This window comes from Sipha flava, unplaced genomic scaffold (assembly GCF_003268045.1).
Source record: "Sipha flava isolate LNK unplaced genomic scaffold, YSA_version1 375_pilon_pilon, whole genome shotgun sequence".
Lineage (NCBI taxonomy): Eukaryota > Metazoa > Arthropoda > Insecta > Hemiptera > Aphididae > Sipha > Sipha flava.
This window is the reverse complement of record NW_020273083.1, coordinates 76,805-96,416: the sequence shown is the minus strand read 5'-3', so window position 1 is coordinate 96,416 and position 19,612 is coordinate 76,805. Positions and strand designations below refer to the sequence as shown.

Genomic DNA, 19,612 nt, shown 5'->3' with positions numbered 1-19,612 from the left:
TTGTACTACCAAACTACTGAAAAAATTTTCAATCAGAATGTGTACAAGCGGTGTCATCTTTTTTTTTCTATTTCGTGGTTTTTATTTATTATCTAGATTCTAGGTTTTAGAATCTAGATATTATGTTAATAAAATTCCAAAAAAAAAAAAAAAACATTTTTTTAAACTCATCTTAAGGTTTAATCATCTTGCCAAATTAAAAATTATCTTCCATTCTTCTTTATTCTTTCTCTTTTCAATACCGGTCTATAATCTTTCTTTCTTTTAACACGTAGTTTATTGGTAGGAATTAATCATATACATTGGAGGAAATCAATTATTAATTAATTTACTAAATTTATTATGGTGATTATTTAAATTTGTATAGATTTCCTACCAAGTAGAAAATATTCAGACGAAGTGTTAACATTTACAAATAATCTTATGTCAAATAATCTAATTTATTTAAGTGACAGAATATGAACATAATTAACATTTTTATTTTTATTAATTAAACTATTTTTAACTGATTGTTTTTTTAATAAATATTTTATTTTGTTATTATTATATTGTATTAATCGACGTATTAATATTAATATAATTGTATAATAGTAACATGAATCTGAGTAAAGAAAAAACACCTTACTTACACGACGAAGTATTTGAACATGAACTAGAGTAGTCCTATAAAATTGTAAGTAAACTGTGTCAACTCATTATCAAGCTCCACATGGCTAATGACTGAATATTATAGATCATATAAAACAAGTGTGATTAATAGGTTTATTGCGACATGAGTTCAATTCAATCGTGACTTTTTCTCATTATTTTTAGAAAAAAGTTGAAATATTAATTTCTTTTTATACATTTCTTATATTCGCGCATTGAAAAAATATATAAAAATTAGAATAGTAATCATTGATTAGGGTTAATAACATATAATAGTAAATAACAATGAAAAACGAAATTATGCACTGAGATCGATTAGTATATAATTATGTATATAACAGGAATATCAACAAGAATAGATCAAGAAGAAGACAAGATCGACAGGAATATGTTCACTAACCACATGGATAAATACAATGATATCAAGAGCCAACATTTTTTAAATACATATTATAATTCTTATAATTTGCTCTAAATAATAATTATTTTATTTTTGATTATTTATTGTATTCTATACATTTTTTTTTTTTTTAATAATCTATGCCAAAAAAAAAAAAAAAAAACCATAATACTAATAAGTCAATTTTTATTTTTATTGATAAGACGCAAGCCGCTATCTTAAAAGTCAGACAGTGTAGTTTTAATAATGAACACCGAACGACAACAAAGACGTTGTTTGAACATAAAAGTATTTATGTCCAATTATGTGTAACTGTGCAAATATGTTGTAAAATATTATTTCTTCCCCTCCTCGCCAATTCACCGCTTCAATTCGCCAATTCGCATTTCTATTAACGTCGGATCTATAGTGAAGCGAGTAGTGCGGTTGCATCGATCCCCGTATACTGTGTATCACGAATACCACTTTATTTTTAAATAATATCATAATAATATTTGAAAATGGTTATTTATTGTTATTATTGACGAAAATCAAGACTGTACCAAAGAACTAAAAGTTTATAATATGATATAAAAATAAAGCAAATAAAATAAATATATGTGCTCCTCTCCCTCGTAAAATTCTGAACTGGGTCCTAAAATCCAAAAACACTACTTAACGCAGTTGTGCCGGCGAGTATAATATGACGAGTAGTAAATACACGCGGCACAACATCGATTAACTACTACGAGTTTACTATTTATGCATAGGTGGCTCTACGAGATGTGCCGGGTGAGCCTTGGCACACCCTAATGTGAATAATGTGAATAAAAAAATTGAATAATTACAATTGAGAATATAATATATTATATATTACATATTAAGTGAATACACATTAATTAAATTTTAGTTTTTTGTTAGTAATACTGCAAGTGTTCAGAATAAGTCTGAAATAATAATTACGTGTATTTTTTTCCAATAATTATTTTACATCATTAACGAAACCTTTATTTTTAGAATATAAATCATAACACGGTCTACACATATGTTTTTTTTTATAGCCTCCCCTTTATATTTTGAAAAAATGATAGGGCACACTCAAATGTAAAACTCTGGGTCTGCCTATACTATTATGATTAATACAATCGTAATAAACATGCCTTGATAAGCCTCATGCGCATCGAGTGTAATAATTACAAACAAGTTTTTTAATTTTAATCGAAATCAGTAATTTTAATCGGAATGAAATAATAAATTTATGCAATAAATTGGTTTCTAAATAAATTTTATTGATGAGCCGATACTAGGGCTCAAGCAATCTAACTGTCTATGTAACGAAGTTTGGTATAGGCGGCGGCGCAACTCAAGTTATGTATTCCGTCAAAAATGGAAATCAGCTGTCCATTTGATAGCTCTAGGCACGCGTGCGAGTCCGGTATCGCTTATAGTTTGCGAAACAACGTACTCCGCGTTCTCGTAGCTACCGACCGTGTTTTAGTTTGTTTAATAGGTTAATTAAATTATATTAATTGTGTACTAAATACTCGAATTTGGTTAAAATGTTTTCTTTTAATGTAGATTTTTTGTGAGCTGATCGTTCAGTCGTTGATAAATTTGCATTTTGTCAGACGTTAACGTTCAGTACATAGTAGCGGGAAATAATGTAAAAATGTTTTCATTGTAGCTATTGAACGAAACGAAAAATATGTTTACAAAAATCGTCAAAAAATCTGAGTATACGATAATGTTGTCAATACCATAAAATATGAAAGGAAATAGATTAATTGTTTTTTATTCACTAGTGGCAGTGGACTCAATTACTCTACGATAGGTGTACCTTATAATATAAACGGTATCCATCAAACTAGAAAAGGTTGATAGGATATTTATAAAAATGTAAGTCGGATACCCGTTTTTGTTTGCAGTATACGAAAAATTCCCTTGACAACAGTAGTTTTTAGTTGAATTATATCTTTAATTCACAGTCCGATTTTTAATTAAATTGTTATTCTAAATTTTTAAGTCAATACAAATTTTTAAATAAATCATTATAATGTCAAAAATTAAAACAACAAATTCTCCAATCAAAAATTTTAAAAACGAAACACAACAACCTGAAAACAGCAATAAAGATGGAATGTTTGAATTTTTTGCTCGAATAGTCAAGTTAAGAATATTAAGTTTAGGCGATCCGAATGGTTAGTAGCATAAATATTGTATTATTAGATTATATTATTCAATAGTACAGTCGAAATTATTTCGACTCTGTAGGTACTTAATGTTTACAATGTTGTCAACATTTTGAGGTGATTATGAGGATTGTAGACCCTATAAATATTTTATAGACTTTTCCAATGTTGGTAATATAATTAAAACAAACCACGATAAAAGTACTTTAGCCATTAACATTTATCGAATAGTTCGCTACGAACATTTACATTAATATATAAAATAAATTAGGCTTAAACTTGATCAAATGCTTTATTTAAATTATCGTAGTCCCGCAGCTGAACAGAAGTGCAAAATTGTTGTTAAAAAAGAATTGTTAGTTTTCCAATAAATTAGTATTCCTTTTAAAATAGAAATAACTATTTTATAAAACTTTATCGGCTAATCAGCAAATTTATCAGCTATTATTATTTTTAACTATTTTATTTATTAGCTTAGCTCAGTGACTTAGAAAAATATATACTAATGTAATTGAAATTTACAATGTATTTTATTTTTTATTTTTTAAATTTTGAAAACAGTTGAAACAGTTTAAACGTTAGAAATAGAATTAATTTAATAAATACGAGTTTAAGACTATTGCACAGTAACATAATATAATAATTCATTGTTGATTACTTGTTATTAATAATTGTAAATCTGATTTGAAGTAATACGCATATATATCATTAAATTTAAATTTGCATTCAAGACTTAATTAGTTTTTTAAGTTGTTTTTTGTTGTTTTATTCAAATACAATAATTATAATTATATTTATACTATACAATTATAAAATATAATATAATATTGTTATAATATCGAGAACACATAAGTTGCATTTGCTTACATTATTTATTGCATTAGGAATAAATGATTTACATATATAATAATGCATTGTTGCATTATTATATTAATAATCACTAGTCCCGATTATTGCCAACATAATTAAATATTGGTTCAGTGGCGGCGCGTGAACAATTTTATAGGATAGACAACAAGACAACCAAAGATATGGTGTTATATAAGATTTATTTAAAAACTAGATCATTATAAAAAAAGTAAATTACATAAAATAACTATATTTTCATATAATTTAAATCAATCCGTCGATTTTGTTTTGTTAGATCTTTTGATAATCCACCTAACATTTTTTTTTTCAATAGCTAAAGTAGACAAAGATAAAAGTCTATCTATCATGTGTCATTTAATTTCTTAAAAAGGATTTAATACGTTTTAAAGTACTCATGGATCTTTCACTTGAGGCTGTTGTTGTAGGAATAGTTAATACTAATTGAATAAGTTTCGTGATTTCTTGATATACTTATTGAAGTTCATCTAAAATAATGTTTATAATTATAATTATAATTTATTTGAAAAATTATTAAAAATATTTAAAAAATGTTTCAGGTTCTTACTTTTAAATATAAAATCAATAAATTCCAAAGGAGCGAAATATTTAAATGGATCTGCATTTATTATGTAAAGTTCATTTTTTAGACGATATTTATCAAAAATATCTGGATAGTATTTAAAAATTTGTCTTAATTTTTCTTCTGGAAAATGAACTTTATATGATGCAAAAAAATTTTCATTTATTATTTCAATAAACTCTAGTTTTTCAAATAAATATTAGATTTAAAGATTTTGAAAAACTAGAGTTTATTGAAATAATAAATGAAAAATTTTTTGCATCATATTAAGTTCATTTTCCAGAAGAAAAATTAAGACAAATTTTTAAATACTATCCAGATATTTTTGATAAATATCGTCTAAAAAATGAACTTTACGTAATACGTGCAGATCCATTGAAATATTTCAATGGAACATTTTATGATATCGTGTATGGAAGTTTCATTCTTAAATCTTTTAACCATGAAATAAGACTTTTAATTTCGTTAACACAATATTTAATATCAGTAATTGATTTATTTTGTAGAATACAAAATGTGTGATCGGTAAATATAAATATTTTACTAAAAAGTACCAATAATTAAACAAATGTTTGATTGTTCATAATACTCAATATACCAGATGCAGTACAAACAGAAGTAGAATCCCAGCCAGGGTCATCAACTATATGAGATACGGCATTTTTTAGTTCATTGAAATGAGTTTTTATAGTTAAAGCAGCTCTTGAATGATTGTTCCGACGTGTATTGCATTGATTTGGTAATTGAAATCCTTGCTCTCTTAATAAGACACTTCTTTTAGAAGATCTACTAAAAAATGTGTGGAATATAGTAAGGTTTGCTATGAATAATTTAACAGCTTTTATTGATTTTGCACTATGAAGTAGAACTAAATTCAATCAGTGGCGGACGCAGGAAGGGATTTTGGAGGTTCAACCCCCTCCCCCCCCCCGAAATGAATGGATGATTAATTTCAAACGTATTTATCCTACTTTATGTACCTTAAAAAAAATGAATTGTTCAAAATACAATTAAAATATGCTAGAAAAAAAATGTTTTGTTAGAAAAGTGAATTTGTAATAATTTGTAATTTTCCAAACATTCTAAAAGGTATTGGTACTTAAAACTCAAATTTTTGAAATTCCATGATGGCAATACTTTGTAAAAATAATGCGTGTTTGTAAGTCGCTTATAATCAGTAATTAAAAATAAGTAAATATACATAATCGATATAATATTATTTACAATGATACATTATGATTGACGGTTTCCCTAAATTTTGTGTTGTATGGTCATGTGATAACGATCGACAATAGTCAATCTATGGTCAATAGTCAATTACGAGATTTCAAAATAACGGTAATTAGGCCTGTATTTAGAAGGGGTACGGGTAGGCACATGTCCGCCCCGCCAAATCTCAGAGGCGGCAAAATATTTTAGAAAAATTAATTTTAAAAATGATGTACCTAATGAAAATAAAATAAAACAATAAAAAAAAGAAAATGGTATGTCTTATTATGTTATAATTTGTTTAATGTGTTAATTAAAAAAAGTATTAAACAATTTTCATTTATAAGTTATATTTTAATATTAAAGAATCTTGATTATGGACGAATTAATAAGTGTTATATTATTATTATTATTATTATTTATTTATTTTTTTTTTTTTTGAGGGGGAGCATAAATAATATGCCCGATGGCGCCAAATTTTTAAATACGGGCCTGACGGTAATTATTCTTATTTTTTCAAAAACCCCCACCCTCGAAATTTTTTTCTGCGTCCACCTCTGAATTTAATTGATAAGCGTAACAATGTATAAAAATAGCCATTGGATAAATATTTTGTATAATTAACTGAACCCCATTTTTTTTCACCAGCCATAACAGAAACACCATCATTTAAACATATTTATTAAATTTTGAATACCAAGAAAATTGAAATTTTCTTAAAGTTTTTGCTTCTTAATATTCTAATGATAAATGTGGTGTTGGTCTCTTACCTTTTAAATTGCATTTTTCTTCATACAAAAAAGGACCAAGACTTTTATTTAAAATAATATCAATAATATCTGACATATTAAGTTTTAAATGTACCTTTTATCACTTCATTAAGAATAAATTATAAATATTAAACACATGCCATTAATCACAGTCGGAATGCAATTAAATTATTAAAATATTACGTTGAGATATGTCTCTTTCATACATATAATTTTGGTAATACCCCACTGCATCCCCTATTTATCATATCATACGCCCATCATCAATAGTGAGACACAATTCAATATTTTTCGATCGATTTGACGGCGACGACGGAGCGATTACAGTATAGATAAGATATAAATAAAATTACACTTATTAATAATATATATTTAGTCACACTCGTTACTCACACAGATACTGTAGAGACAAATCAGTGTAAATAACATTTTATTTATAAAATTATAAAGAAATAAAATACTTATATAGTATAGTAGCATATAATAAACAACTCATTTTTAAAATTAAATTATTTGATATTTTTGGGTAGACAATAATTCGTTGTCTACCCTTACGCGCCGCTACTTTATACAGGTAGGTTACGGCAGTATACAATCAAATATTAATTACGGACGGATACATTATATTAGTACAATATATTCTTTATTTCTACGCAATCATTAAGAAATCACTTTATTTTTTATCTTTACCCGAGTCAATTAAATACATTTCATTGGTATTATTTCCGTGTGCGCGTTTTCGTTATCGACAGTTATTTACAAATATTCGTCTTGGCTGAAGGCGTTGCGACAACATTCGGACGATCGGGTGAAGTGTGACTACGTGAAGCTGCTCATCATGGGACTCGAGTACGGAGTGCCCGTGTACCCTTTCAACGAGTTTCCGCCGGATCACATTGAGCCCATCGAGGGCGAATGGGTCGCCAAGGCCCGGGACATATTCTGCAGCAACAACTCATTCAGCCGGCCGACAGTGTTGAACCCTGCGATCGCAACCTCGGTGTCAGATGACAAGCGCCAGTTCGCCGCTTACCAGACGATCCCGGGCGCGGGCCTCCAGTGCTATTACGCGCAGTCCGACCAACCGTTGCATGAGTGGTTTTTCAAATCCGACTCGATGCTGAAGCAGCCCACGAACGCTGTACAAGCCATACCGCTAGATTGGGAACGGTCGTTGGCAGGCATCCGCAGGGCAGCCGTCGACAAGCAGCCCTACGATAAGATAACCAAGTATGTGGCGTCCATAGTATGATATATTGTTTTCGTATCCCATATCGTAAACTTAAAATATTATGTATATATAATATATATTAGTGTTGGCCAACGATATATTTTTAATTATCGATATCGTATTTTTTTTTCGATATCGTATCGCGATATCGGAAAAATATCGATATCGATATCGATTTAAATAACAACATAACAACAAGTTAAATTTTATATAATTTAGTTTATTGAAAGCACATTAAAACTATAAAATACATATTATATTAATATATTATTTTGTACTAACTGAAAAGTATTCAATGTATTTAATCAAAGTCTGGTTATTGTTTGTTTACTAGGAACAATATACTCAGGTTCGGCTATTTCCATAAATTCAAGAAAACCTTTCCTTTCTATAATATTCAAAGGTCTTAAATCTTTAATAACAAATTTCATCAGGCTTTTTGTTATTTCCTTAATTCGTTTAGTTTTGTTTGATAATTTGGATGGAGTTTGCTTAAAATATGGAATCAAACTGTTTGACGTACTTGGTTTTGTACTTGAATATTGCTGAAAATGTGATTTGAGGTTAGTCGTATTTCCACTATAATCAACAGCACATTTGCACTTCTTACAAAAAACTTGATTTTTATTTGATATAATTCCCTTTTCATTAACTTTAAATCCAAAATGTTGCCACATATCACTTCTAGCACCAGACAACGGTATTAATTTAAAGTTTTCACTCATTTTATTTAATATAAATATAAAATAAAGTACGAAATAAAATAATTACGACGTCTCACTGCGAGTTAACAACCGACATTGAATTTAGATTAAATTGTTTAATAAGGATAGGACCATATCATATCATAATTTAGTATCTACTTTATACTTTTATAGATATAATTTTATTATACCTATACTGTTTACTCAATTTAATTAAAAATACCGAAAATAATATAATCGTTCGTAAAATCCCGAGCCCCGATTAATTACATCGATATCGTGATATTTTCGATAATTATTTTTAGATATCGGTATCGAAATTATTAAGAAAATATCAACGATATCGATATCGTATCGAATTATCGATATCGTTGGCCAACACTAATATATATTATATATGTTACGATCATTATGGAGTACCGGACAATGTACCTACGCATTGCTCAGTCAATTTGAACCTCGAATATAAATAAATAATTACAAAGTATAAAATATCTTGAAAAGTGCGAAAACTCGACTGCCTAATCGTAAATATCAGGGCTTAAAACCAGTAACTGATTTGAAACGAAAACCGGTAAAAACCGTAAATTTAATCACCGAAAACCCACAACCGCTTTTAGTTTTGGAATGCTGGAAGCGGTTATTGGTTATCGGAAATCAAGGTAAATTTCTAAATATTAACATCAAAGCGATTACCTCGTATTTTCAATATCGATTTTATAACCAAAACCAATTCCCGATCAAAATAATTAACGGTTTTTTCGTGGTATTAATACTTGAATTATGTCATGATTATATTATACTACTAGCTGACCCGACAAACGTTGTTTTGTCATATAAATTATTTCTAGAGAATATTTTGCTAGAAAAAAATAACTAATTAAATATAGGCATGTAAGAATGTGGGTAAGGATAAGGATGTAAGGAAGATATATGGCGTGCTATGAATGGTAACGAAATATAAAAATGAAAAAACATCAAACATTTATTTTTTTAGTAATTTATTAAAATTGATCCATTAAAATAATATATATCGCTAATTATGACAATATAAGTAAAAAACAATATCTATCCCTTAATGCAACAGAGTGTACAATATTTTTTGTAATCCCATCTTTCGCAAACACAAACTGGATGGCTCGAGAGCACACCACGTATAATTATCCGTGTGAAAAATATGATGTGCTCAAATCTAAGCTACAGACATTGTTTGGCTTTGAAACTTATTGATAGTCATTGCAAATGCCAATCTAATTGGAAATTTAAAGCGTTTAAATTGTATTGGCACATCTGTGGGTATAATAGAGATTCGCGGTAATAATATATTTTCACCTCGGAATTTGCCATTTAAAATTATGGCTTCGATAACATTTTTCATTAATTTTTTAACAACTTATCGCGTGTCGTTGTACAACCGTGGTAGGTCAAATTATGAAGCAAAATAACCGAAGAACAAACTTTCAATTGTAAATTATGCGGTGGCATGCCTGGTAAGTCCAATGAGTTTAAAAACTCTGTTAGATAATTTACAGCTTCAGTAGCATAGCAAACTGTATCTATAGATTTGTATGACACCATGTCTCCTGGTAATAAATGTTTATCTTGAGATTCAATTCGTTGACGTCCACATTTTTTACTACTAAAATTGCCCTTTCTGCCAGCCACTCATGATTTATGTATTGTCTGTGTACATTGGAAAATATCTAGTCAATGAGAGCATCTTGCGAATAAATGATTGTGCAGAAATCGGTCGGTAATTTTATACATTCCGTTTTATCTGTAGTAACTTTCCTATCTCCAATATCTAACAATTGTTTTGAGAATCTTCTGCACGCAGCTTTTTTTGATTAAATCGCAAATATCAAAATCGTTCGCTCTCTGTCTTTACATACATTTCGACCATGAATTGTTGACGAAGCTCATGATATCGTAGAATAATTTTGTCTTGATCTCGTTTAATCATCAACCGATATGCATAATAATTTTTCGAACTAACATTCTTATTTGTTTTGACACCTGTTGCGGGATCTTTTTTTGTTTAATATTTATGCAATAACCGTTATTTACTACCAAAAATAAAATTAATAGTTTTTAAATAGTTTTTTTTATAGTTTTTTAATAGTTTTTTAATAGTTTTATTTAATAATTCATTTTCAATTGTGCAGCTATCGACCTGGTCAAAAAGGGCTATTTTTAGGGTTTTTCCAGCAATAATTCTAATTTTTCTCGCCGTAAAAACCATCCTTGAACTTCAACGAACATTTGAAAAAAAGATTTGGCCAAATTGGTCCAGGCGTTGTTGAGTTATGCGCTTACCAACACATTTTGCGATTCATTTTTATATTATAGATTATAGTTGAATTTAATTTTCCAGCTGTTTTTAAATATATTTTATAATTAATTAGCCCCAAATAGTCCCAATTAATGACCGTCAAGTATTGCTTATCTATTGTGAATATTTTATATATAGGTATAACTATACATTATAAATACCATCATAAACGTCGTCGTCGTGGTGCGCTGATTCCTATTACGAAATAGTTGGTGGATATTGATATTGATAGAGGCTTAGTCCATTTAGTATTTATGATATTTTAATACTGTTGTTTTAATATCTGCTCATCCATTTTTTGGGGTACACAATATTATATTATACACAATATAACCAAAAAGTTCTGTGGCAATGTATCAATCTTAGTGTCATCTTAGAAAATTATTATATTTAATTTCGGTTTTTTACCGTTATAAATAAGAAAATTATAACAATAACATTTTTTTATGCAATTTAGTTTTTTGATTATCATTATCTTGATCATAATATGTTTTAAACTTTAAAGCAGTTTGAAAAAATAAATATTAAAATTGAGTGAAATCGACCAAATTAATGATATTAAGTTTTTGATTTAGTAATAATAAAAGTTATATTATCAACCCACGAATCGCCTAAATAAATGATTTTAAAAATATGATTAAAAAATTGAAAAATATGATTTTTAAAAACCGGTTTTAACCGGTAACCAATTCCCAAAAAACTTCATCATCGGCTTTTAAACGATTAACGGTTATTTTAGTTTTTGAAATATCCTTATAGAAACGGTTATCGGTTACCATAATATCAAAATTAAACGATAACCGGATACCGGTTTTAAAAATTTTTCGGCTCCTACTGGAGCCGACTACCAACTTTATTAGAAACGATTTTAAGCCCTGGTAAATATCAATTATTGTTCTTATATTTTTGTCTAATTGTATCAACGTAACTATTACTTTTATCAATGTGATATGGAAAAACAATAAATATAACATAGAATAATATAAATAGTGAGTAAGAAATATTAACTGATATTTAATACTTTGTTCTATATTATAATAAAATTATAAGAAATTATTAGTAAAAAAATTTTCAGTTTATTATTAATAAATTAATTAATATGTTATTGTTATTAATTATTTTAAGTTTATAAGCTTAACAATTATTTATTTTTGTATAATTTTAGTTGGCTAATTACCATTGTTGTTGAAGCCTTAAATCAATAAAAAAAAAAAAAAATTATTTATTTCTATTCGATGTTGAAATTGCTCGGACAGGAATAAATTGCCCGAGCAATGTATACATTGTGTTCTTCTCGGTATTCAATATTTCCCGTAATATATATATATATATATATGTTACAGCTAAAGTGTTGAGTTCCGTTATTGTATGAAATAAATAGGTACTTCATGAATTACCTACGAATGTTAGTTAAAGTATAAAATAATACACGAAAATTGTACTTTAACCAGTTATTTTATAGAATATATAGTTATTCAATACTATTTCAGTTTGATATCCATTAAAGTATAAAATACATTAAAATTTAAAATAAATATTAAAATATTTTATTTTACTGAATTATGAATTAATTATAGTTATATTATTTATTTATTTGTACATGCTATTACAGGCTATTATGGCATTTAGTGTTGCACAATACCCTTTTTTTTTCTACAAACACATCGCTCTGTGTCACATTTTTTGGTACAAATTCACTTAAAAAAACCCTGACCAGTTCCCAGTGACTGCGCAGTTGCCGCAGATCTTAATGTAGTACTTTCATTTGAAACAGCTTCTACAGCTAACAAATTTTCTGAACATACTGTAAACTGGGATCTAGAGTATAGTTGTTTTAACATTCCTGTAATTATAATGTATAGGTAAGGTATCAAATAAATAAAAAATAAAAAATAATTTGTATTATTTAAATTTTTTTTTACCATCATTGCATCCCAGTTGATAAAACCAATCGTCAGTTAATTTTGAAACAACTGCAATAATTGAATGAGGATCACCTTATCAACATCGGAAATTTTTGATACACACTATAGAACCAATATTAGCAACCGAAAATTTAGTATTTGATAAATCTTTCATTCTTTTTGCCTGTTTTTCCAAATTTTCTCTAGATTTTTTCTTCTTCTTAAAACATTTAATTATTTTTATAATTACAATATACAAAAAGCTAATTTAGCTTAGCTAAACGACATAATTGACCTACCGTAGAAATATTTAAATAAACTATACCTTTTTTTGTGTCAACTGTTGGTCGATCTACGTCAGTAACGTCATCCTATGAATAATTTTTTTTTTTTTTTTTTTTAGCTTTTATAGCCCGTTGAGGGCCTTCGCTGCTTCCACAATTTCTTGCCACTTCTCTCTATTTTCACTTCCTGCTAGTTCTGTCTCTGGTGCAATCTTTGCTAGGTCTGATTTTATAGTGTCCATCCATCTATGTCTGGGGCGGCCTCTGGGTCTTCTACCATTGATTCTGCCCATCAGAACTTGCTTGCATATGCCATTCTCTCTCCATAAGTGCCCAGCCATGAATAATTCAGCTATGAATAATTAATTAATTTTTATTTAAACTAAGTCAATTACATTGATTACTTTCGGGTAGTATTAATTTTTCAATGCTGTTTATTTTTACAATATCGTAATGTTTTTCTAACCAATAGTTACGAGAAGATTCCTTTTTTATTTTCATTTTTTTCACGTCTATCATCAAACTTGCATATTTTTCTTTTGTTAAAACTACACTAATTGATTTTAATAAACTATTTTTAACACTAATATAAAACTTTTCTTTCATTAAATTGAATTCATTCATTGTGAACAATATAGTTAATACTTAAAATAATAGTGTAGAGACAGACGAACAAACAGCGAACACGTGTGACTGTAAAATTATTATTAAACTTTAAACCTGTATAATACATGTATCAAATACCAACAACGAAAATCTTATAATAATACGATAAACGATAATCTTATAATAACACGATAAGCGTTCGTTACGGTCACAGACAAAAATAACGTCAATCTTATCTGATTTAATATGTTATATTAAATTATTGAAAATATTAAAACTATATGTATCATGATTTTTTGTTATTTACAATTTGACACATTAACGAAGTGATGACAGGGAATGTATAAAATAACTAGTTAAAATATAAATTATGTACATTACCTACAAGCTTTAGTTATTTTATAAAATACCTGGTTATTTCATAAACTAATTAATTCAACACTTTAACTGTAACACATATATATATATACAAAAGTAGATTAAAAAGTAATGCACAAATGCTTGTAAAACGAAAACAAAATAACCTACAAAAGCGTGATTGATGGTATTCTTAAGTTACTTTCTCCCTCTATGCGCATACACAATTTGAAAGCGTTGGGTTTACCATTTAGTTTTAAATAGCGGAAGTATTGAAATGTGTTCTAGTGCTCTGTCAAAACGAGTTAAATAGCGCGTTATTATGGAAATTTCAATAGTTTAAAATGTGACTCCTACCGAAATACATCGTCGTTTAAAGGCTGTTTATGATGACAATACTGTTGATAAATCTATTATAAATCGATGGGTATTAAAATTTCGTGGTTGCGAGCATGGAAAAACTATAATTGATGATAAAACGTGAAGCAGACGTCCAATTACTGTCACAGGCGATGAACATCACCAACTCGTTGACGATTTGATTCAAAATGCCCGGCGAATTATCCAAAAACGTATTGCGAACCATACGAGAATATTCAAGGTACGTATATCTCAATGTGATGTATCTCAGAAGGAGTTTCAGCTGTTAAAAATTCGATAACAGCGCGCTGTTTAAGTCGCGTTAACATAGCACTAATACACATTTCAATACTTCTGCTACTTAAATGATATGTAGATCTATAGGGTTGTGCTTGAGACATAAGGCCATAACACCAAAATAATTAACTAGGTAATACTATTGTATAAAATAATAATATTGAATCAATTCTAGTATCGTAAGAACATGAAAACACTAAATTAAATTAAAAAAAAAAAAAAAAAAATTATTTATTTAAAATGTATAGAAACAATTTATTTTGAACGAAAATGTTCGTCTTTGAAATGTAACCAAATTATAGTAGATACCTAATGTAATAAACTAAGATTACTTCTACCTACCTACTCATAATGGGCGCTCTCTTGTTGTAGGTAAAAGTATATAAAAACAATTTTTGACATGTTTATCATTTTACAGGCATTCCGAGAACAATTCAGACCATTGTAAAATTTTAGACACGGACCAAGAAAACCTTGGTATAGAATTAGGATTCAAATGGAACGGCAAAAGTCTATTAACAGGAGATACAATACCTGGTGCTGATTGTTGCATCGATTGGTAATAACTAATGATGCTTATGCATAATTATTAAATTAGTGTGTTGTTATCTTGCTAATTTCTAAAGATTAATTTTAGTGTGAAACAAAATGTGTTGATAATTTATGTATTGGTTCTCGCATAAGATTTTAAATTAACGATGTTAAATTAATTTTTTAGTGCCTATATATTAACAGCTATACATTTTGTATTACATGTTGCGTACCATCATTTCAACGGTTATGAGATTAGGAAATGTTATAGGATGTTTCAAATAATACCTAACTCAAATTAAGTTAAACTCCATTTATTATAAAATATTCTAAGTCCAAACATTTAATTTTTAAAAAGTTGACTGGTGCGAAGGTACTTGCTACGATCGGACTGTAACACATCTGATTATTGGTTTGTTTGGGACCTATATACCCCGTCCTTGTGTAAGAGACTGTAGTCCTTTTAAGAGGGTAATACGCTTGACACGGATATGGTTTTACGTAAATGTATATTTTATAATTAATACCCCGGCCTTGTATGAACTCTTCGTATTTCGTTTTCCCATTATTGCCAATACAGTATTTTGCTAACAATGTGCGATTTGTGTTTTAATAAAAAACTACACAATCAAATAATTATTACTATGGATTACCTGGATACCTGGACTATCCATTATATATAGAATGGTTGGCCTCACGATATCTACCTTTGGCACAACTACCTTTCACGTATTTTACAAATCAATGATAGATCATCCTGTGGTATATATTCGCTTGCGTAATTATTCTACCCTACGGTATTTGAGTTGTTGCAATTACTGATGTCTATATACTAATGATATATAAAATTATTTATGTGATCCCCTCTACATTTAATAGTAATCGTAAGGGTGTACACATATGTATGTTCGTAACATACATATGAACAGTGGTGTAGTGGAGTTTTTTACATTTATTCTATGTAATCCGTTCATTGACATGTCAATCTCAATTGATAAGGTCCATTTATTTTGTACCAAATGTTATACTTAGTTCCATCGACACTGTTATGTTTTTATTATATTGGAACATTGAGTATCAATACAAGTTTATGGGGACTAGCATAAAAAAGAACAATATATATCATACACAGTTAAAAATGCATGCTTTTTATTATAGATAGTAGTGACCTATGTAGTAGCGCCCGACGAAGAATAAATAAATAATATTTAATAACAAATTAAAATGTACGGTAAATAACATATTGAATTCACTATAAAATTTACTATATAAATTGAATCATTAGTAGCAAATTGGATCTGACGTATGAATAAATCATTTTAAGTATAAATGTATACTTTTAAAATAATTAACCCAACATTTGAATCGAAAACTGATATGACTTTACTACAATAACCACATTTAAATCTTAAAATTAATCAAAAATATTCGAAGTCATAGTAGAAACGAATGAACGAGTTAATCAAAAGATAGCTAAGCTTGAAAATTTTGACCTTCTGCAGGTTAATTCACGAACATGAAAAAACACAACTAGAAATAGACGAAGAGATAATCAGAGTGTTCGATAAATTGTATCCAGACAATTTCCGTCTGTCGACCAACCCGGAATTTTTAGAAGGAATTATTAAAAAAATGGACGAAGGAAAAAGTATGGACACATATGTGACTTAACTTTTGGTGTAGAATTTATACTTTTATACATGGGTTTTTTTTTCTCAGCTGCCAAGTGTGAAGAATACGTCAAATCCCAATCGAAATCACCTACTCAGTCCAGACAGTGTGCGGGATACGATCAAAATTCACTGGTGTCTTTAGAACGATTAAGCGATTACAGACTTTCCGAAGATAATTCGTCAACTGCGTCAATGCAGGATAGACATATGTCGACAGATGGTTCAAAGTTTCAAATCGACGAAATAAGTTTATCAGAAAAATACGACACTTATTATTCTATTATACAACCAAGTAATATTTTATTTCGTACGCCTAGTATATAAATTAGTACTTGACTAAAATCACAAAATCGATTTCTAGCTGATAACCAACATTCAAAATCCAACATGTATAATAGGTAACTTATGATTATTATATGTAAACATTGATAAAATTATAACAAATTATTCTTTTTAGTTGTTTGGATGAATTGCCGTCGTTTAATGAAGTAGCTAAATCATTTAATGTTTTGGCTGACAAAGCAGAAAAAACTATGAAGGAAGTTAATGATTGGCTTATAAGCAAATAACTTGCACACTATTTTATATAATAATAAAATTAATATCATTCTTATTACTTTGTTTTTATTGGTTTTGTAAGATGTTAAATAATCTATAGATTATCATCTTTAATTTAATTTATGGAATTTAATATATAAGTGATAACTAATAAGTCACTTTTCATAACTGAAGTATTAAGTTACGTTTAGATATTTAATTTCAAATTAATGAACACAACTATATTTAATATATTATCATACAAATTAAATTAATTTAAATTCTTAAAATAAAAACATAGTTACATTGTAATTTTAGATAACTGTTTATAATACTTATTCTGTACTAAAAATATAAACTAGATTATGATAATGGTTTATTTTTTTAAGAATAAAATCCATAATATGCTTCCAAACCAATTAATTTCTATACCATAGGTTCTAAACCAAACATATAAAAGCTCTTTTTATATGAATACTTTAAATAACATGATCAGTTTATTCTATTTTTTTTAAACGGGCATTGTATTCAAATCTTCAATTACAAAAGGCAGTGTCGAAGGAGCATATTTTATAAAATATATTTTTTTGTATTGATTAAAAAATTTTAGAAGCAAACTAGAACAAGTGTTATAAAGTATTTGTATAAAAGTTATTTAAATAAATCTATTCAAATACTTTTTTTTAATATATATTTTTTTGTATTATTTTAAATAAATTTTTTTTTACTACGGAATACCTACTAGTTAATGAATACTTTTAATGATTCCTTATTAGATTCTAAAAATTAAAATGTATTTATTTGTAATCTCTATAAATAATATATAAATACCATGCCATCGTGAATTCGTGCCTCAACATTATTACTATTATATAAAGCCGCGTTTACACTAGTAAAAATGTATGTTGTGCGTCGTATTCACCGTAAATTTTTACGTTCGGCACTAAATATGTACGTGTGTTAACGTGTTCACCGCATAACAACACACATAAATACTTTAGGCGCACGTCACACACACAATCCGTTTTTAACTTTATTTTGTTACAAAGAGTATTAAAAATTGTTTAACTGACGGAGAATTGGACTAGTGATGAAATATTTGATTTATATTTTAAACTCAAACGTGGCATATACAACACTAAACAACAAGTAATATTTTCAAATAAAATGTCTAGAGCTTGAAATAAAACAATTACCAGTTAATATATAATGTAATTTAGAGTAAACAGCACATTTTTTACACTTGAAGAAAAATTAGAGGACATAGTTGATTATGCATACATAATATGACATTGATACTGTACTGATTATAAAGAACAATATAACTTCAAAGAACAAAAAAAAAATCTAAGCATTGTATAAAAATGGTATAAAATAGATATAGCTTTTACACAATGATCAATGAGTTGATATTTTTTTTAAAAAATTTACTGAAAGTGAAGTTTTTTATTTTCATCTAAAGTATGTCAAATTTATTTTTAACTTTTCTTAGCATCATATACTCAAGGTTCTATTCTAAGTTTTTAGTGAGTAGATACTAGTAATGGACATAATTAAGATTTATAATCTAGTAATCGAATAATTTCAATTATAAGTACAATTATCAAATAAACAAATTAGTATATTTTAAATCTGAAAAATAGTACACATATAGAAATAATACATTACAGTTTCCATTATAGTATATATTTGCTTCAGCATAAAATGGTTGAACCACAATGTCGCTTGCTAATTATGAAATATGAACTTTAAATATTATATTCTTAATACATAACTGTTATTTTTCAATTTGGAAGATATTTCATAAATTATATTTGAAACTTTACCTAAATGCACAGTTAACTTTTAACTGAATTAGAAACTACAAATATTTGTAAAATATTAATTATGTTTCATTTTAAAAATATAAAAAGGTATAATAGGTACATTTTATTCATAATTAAGAATTTAGAGTTTTTTAGACCAGTAAATTACTTTAAATTTAAGTCAATAATTATTAATGAAAAAAATAAAATTAAACTTTTGTCTTTTATTTAAAATACTTATACATAATGCAGTATTAATAAATGGTTATCATTATTCCTAAATTACAATTTAATTAATTACTCAATAATATTACATTAACAAATGAAAAAATCAAAATTAGATTAT

The 19,612-nt window shown here is 27.5% G+C and overlaps 1 protein-coding gene across 1 annotated transcript; it reads left to right on the top strand.

Annotated features, from left to right (window-relative positions):
* Positions 1–7,351: 7,351 nt before the first annotated feature.
* On the top strand, positions 7,352–17,493 carry LOC112688081 (the record flags this gene model as incomplete). The annotated part of the gene is made up of 6 exons (XM_025561095.1): positions 7,352–7,875; positions 15,139–15,279; positions 16,754–16,899; positions 16,971–17,216; positions 17,286–17,322; positions 17,382–17,493. Coding segments are annotated over 6 exons (1,206 nt in total), but the record flags the coding sequence as incomplete, so codon positions are not given.
* Positions 17,494–19,612: the final 2,119 nt, after the last annotated feature.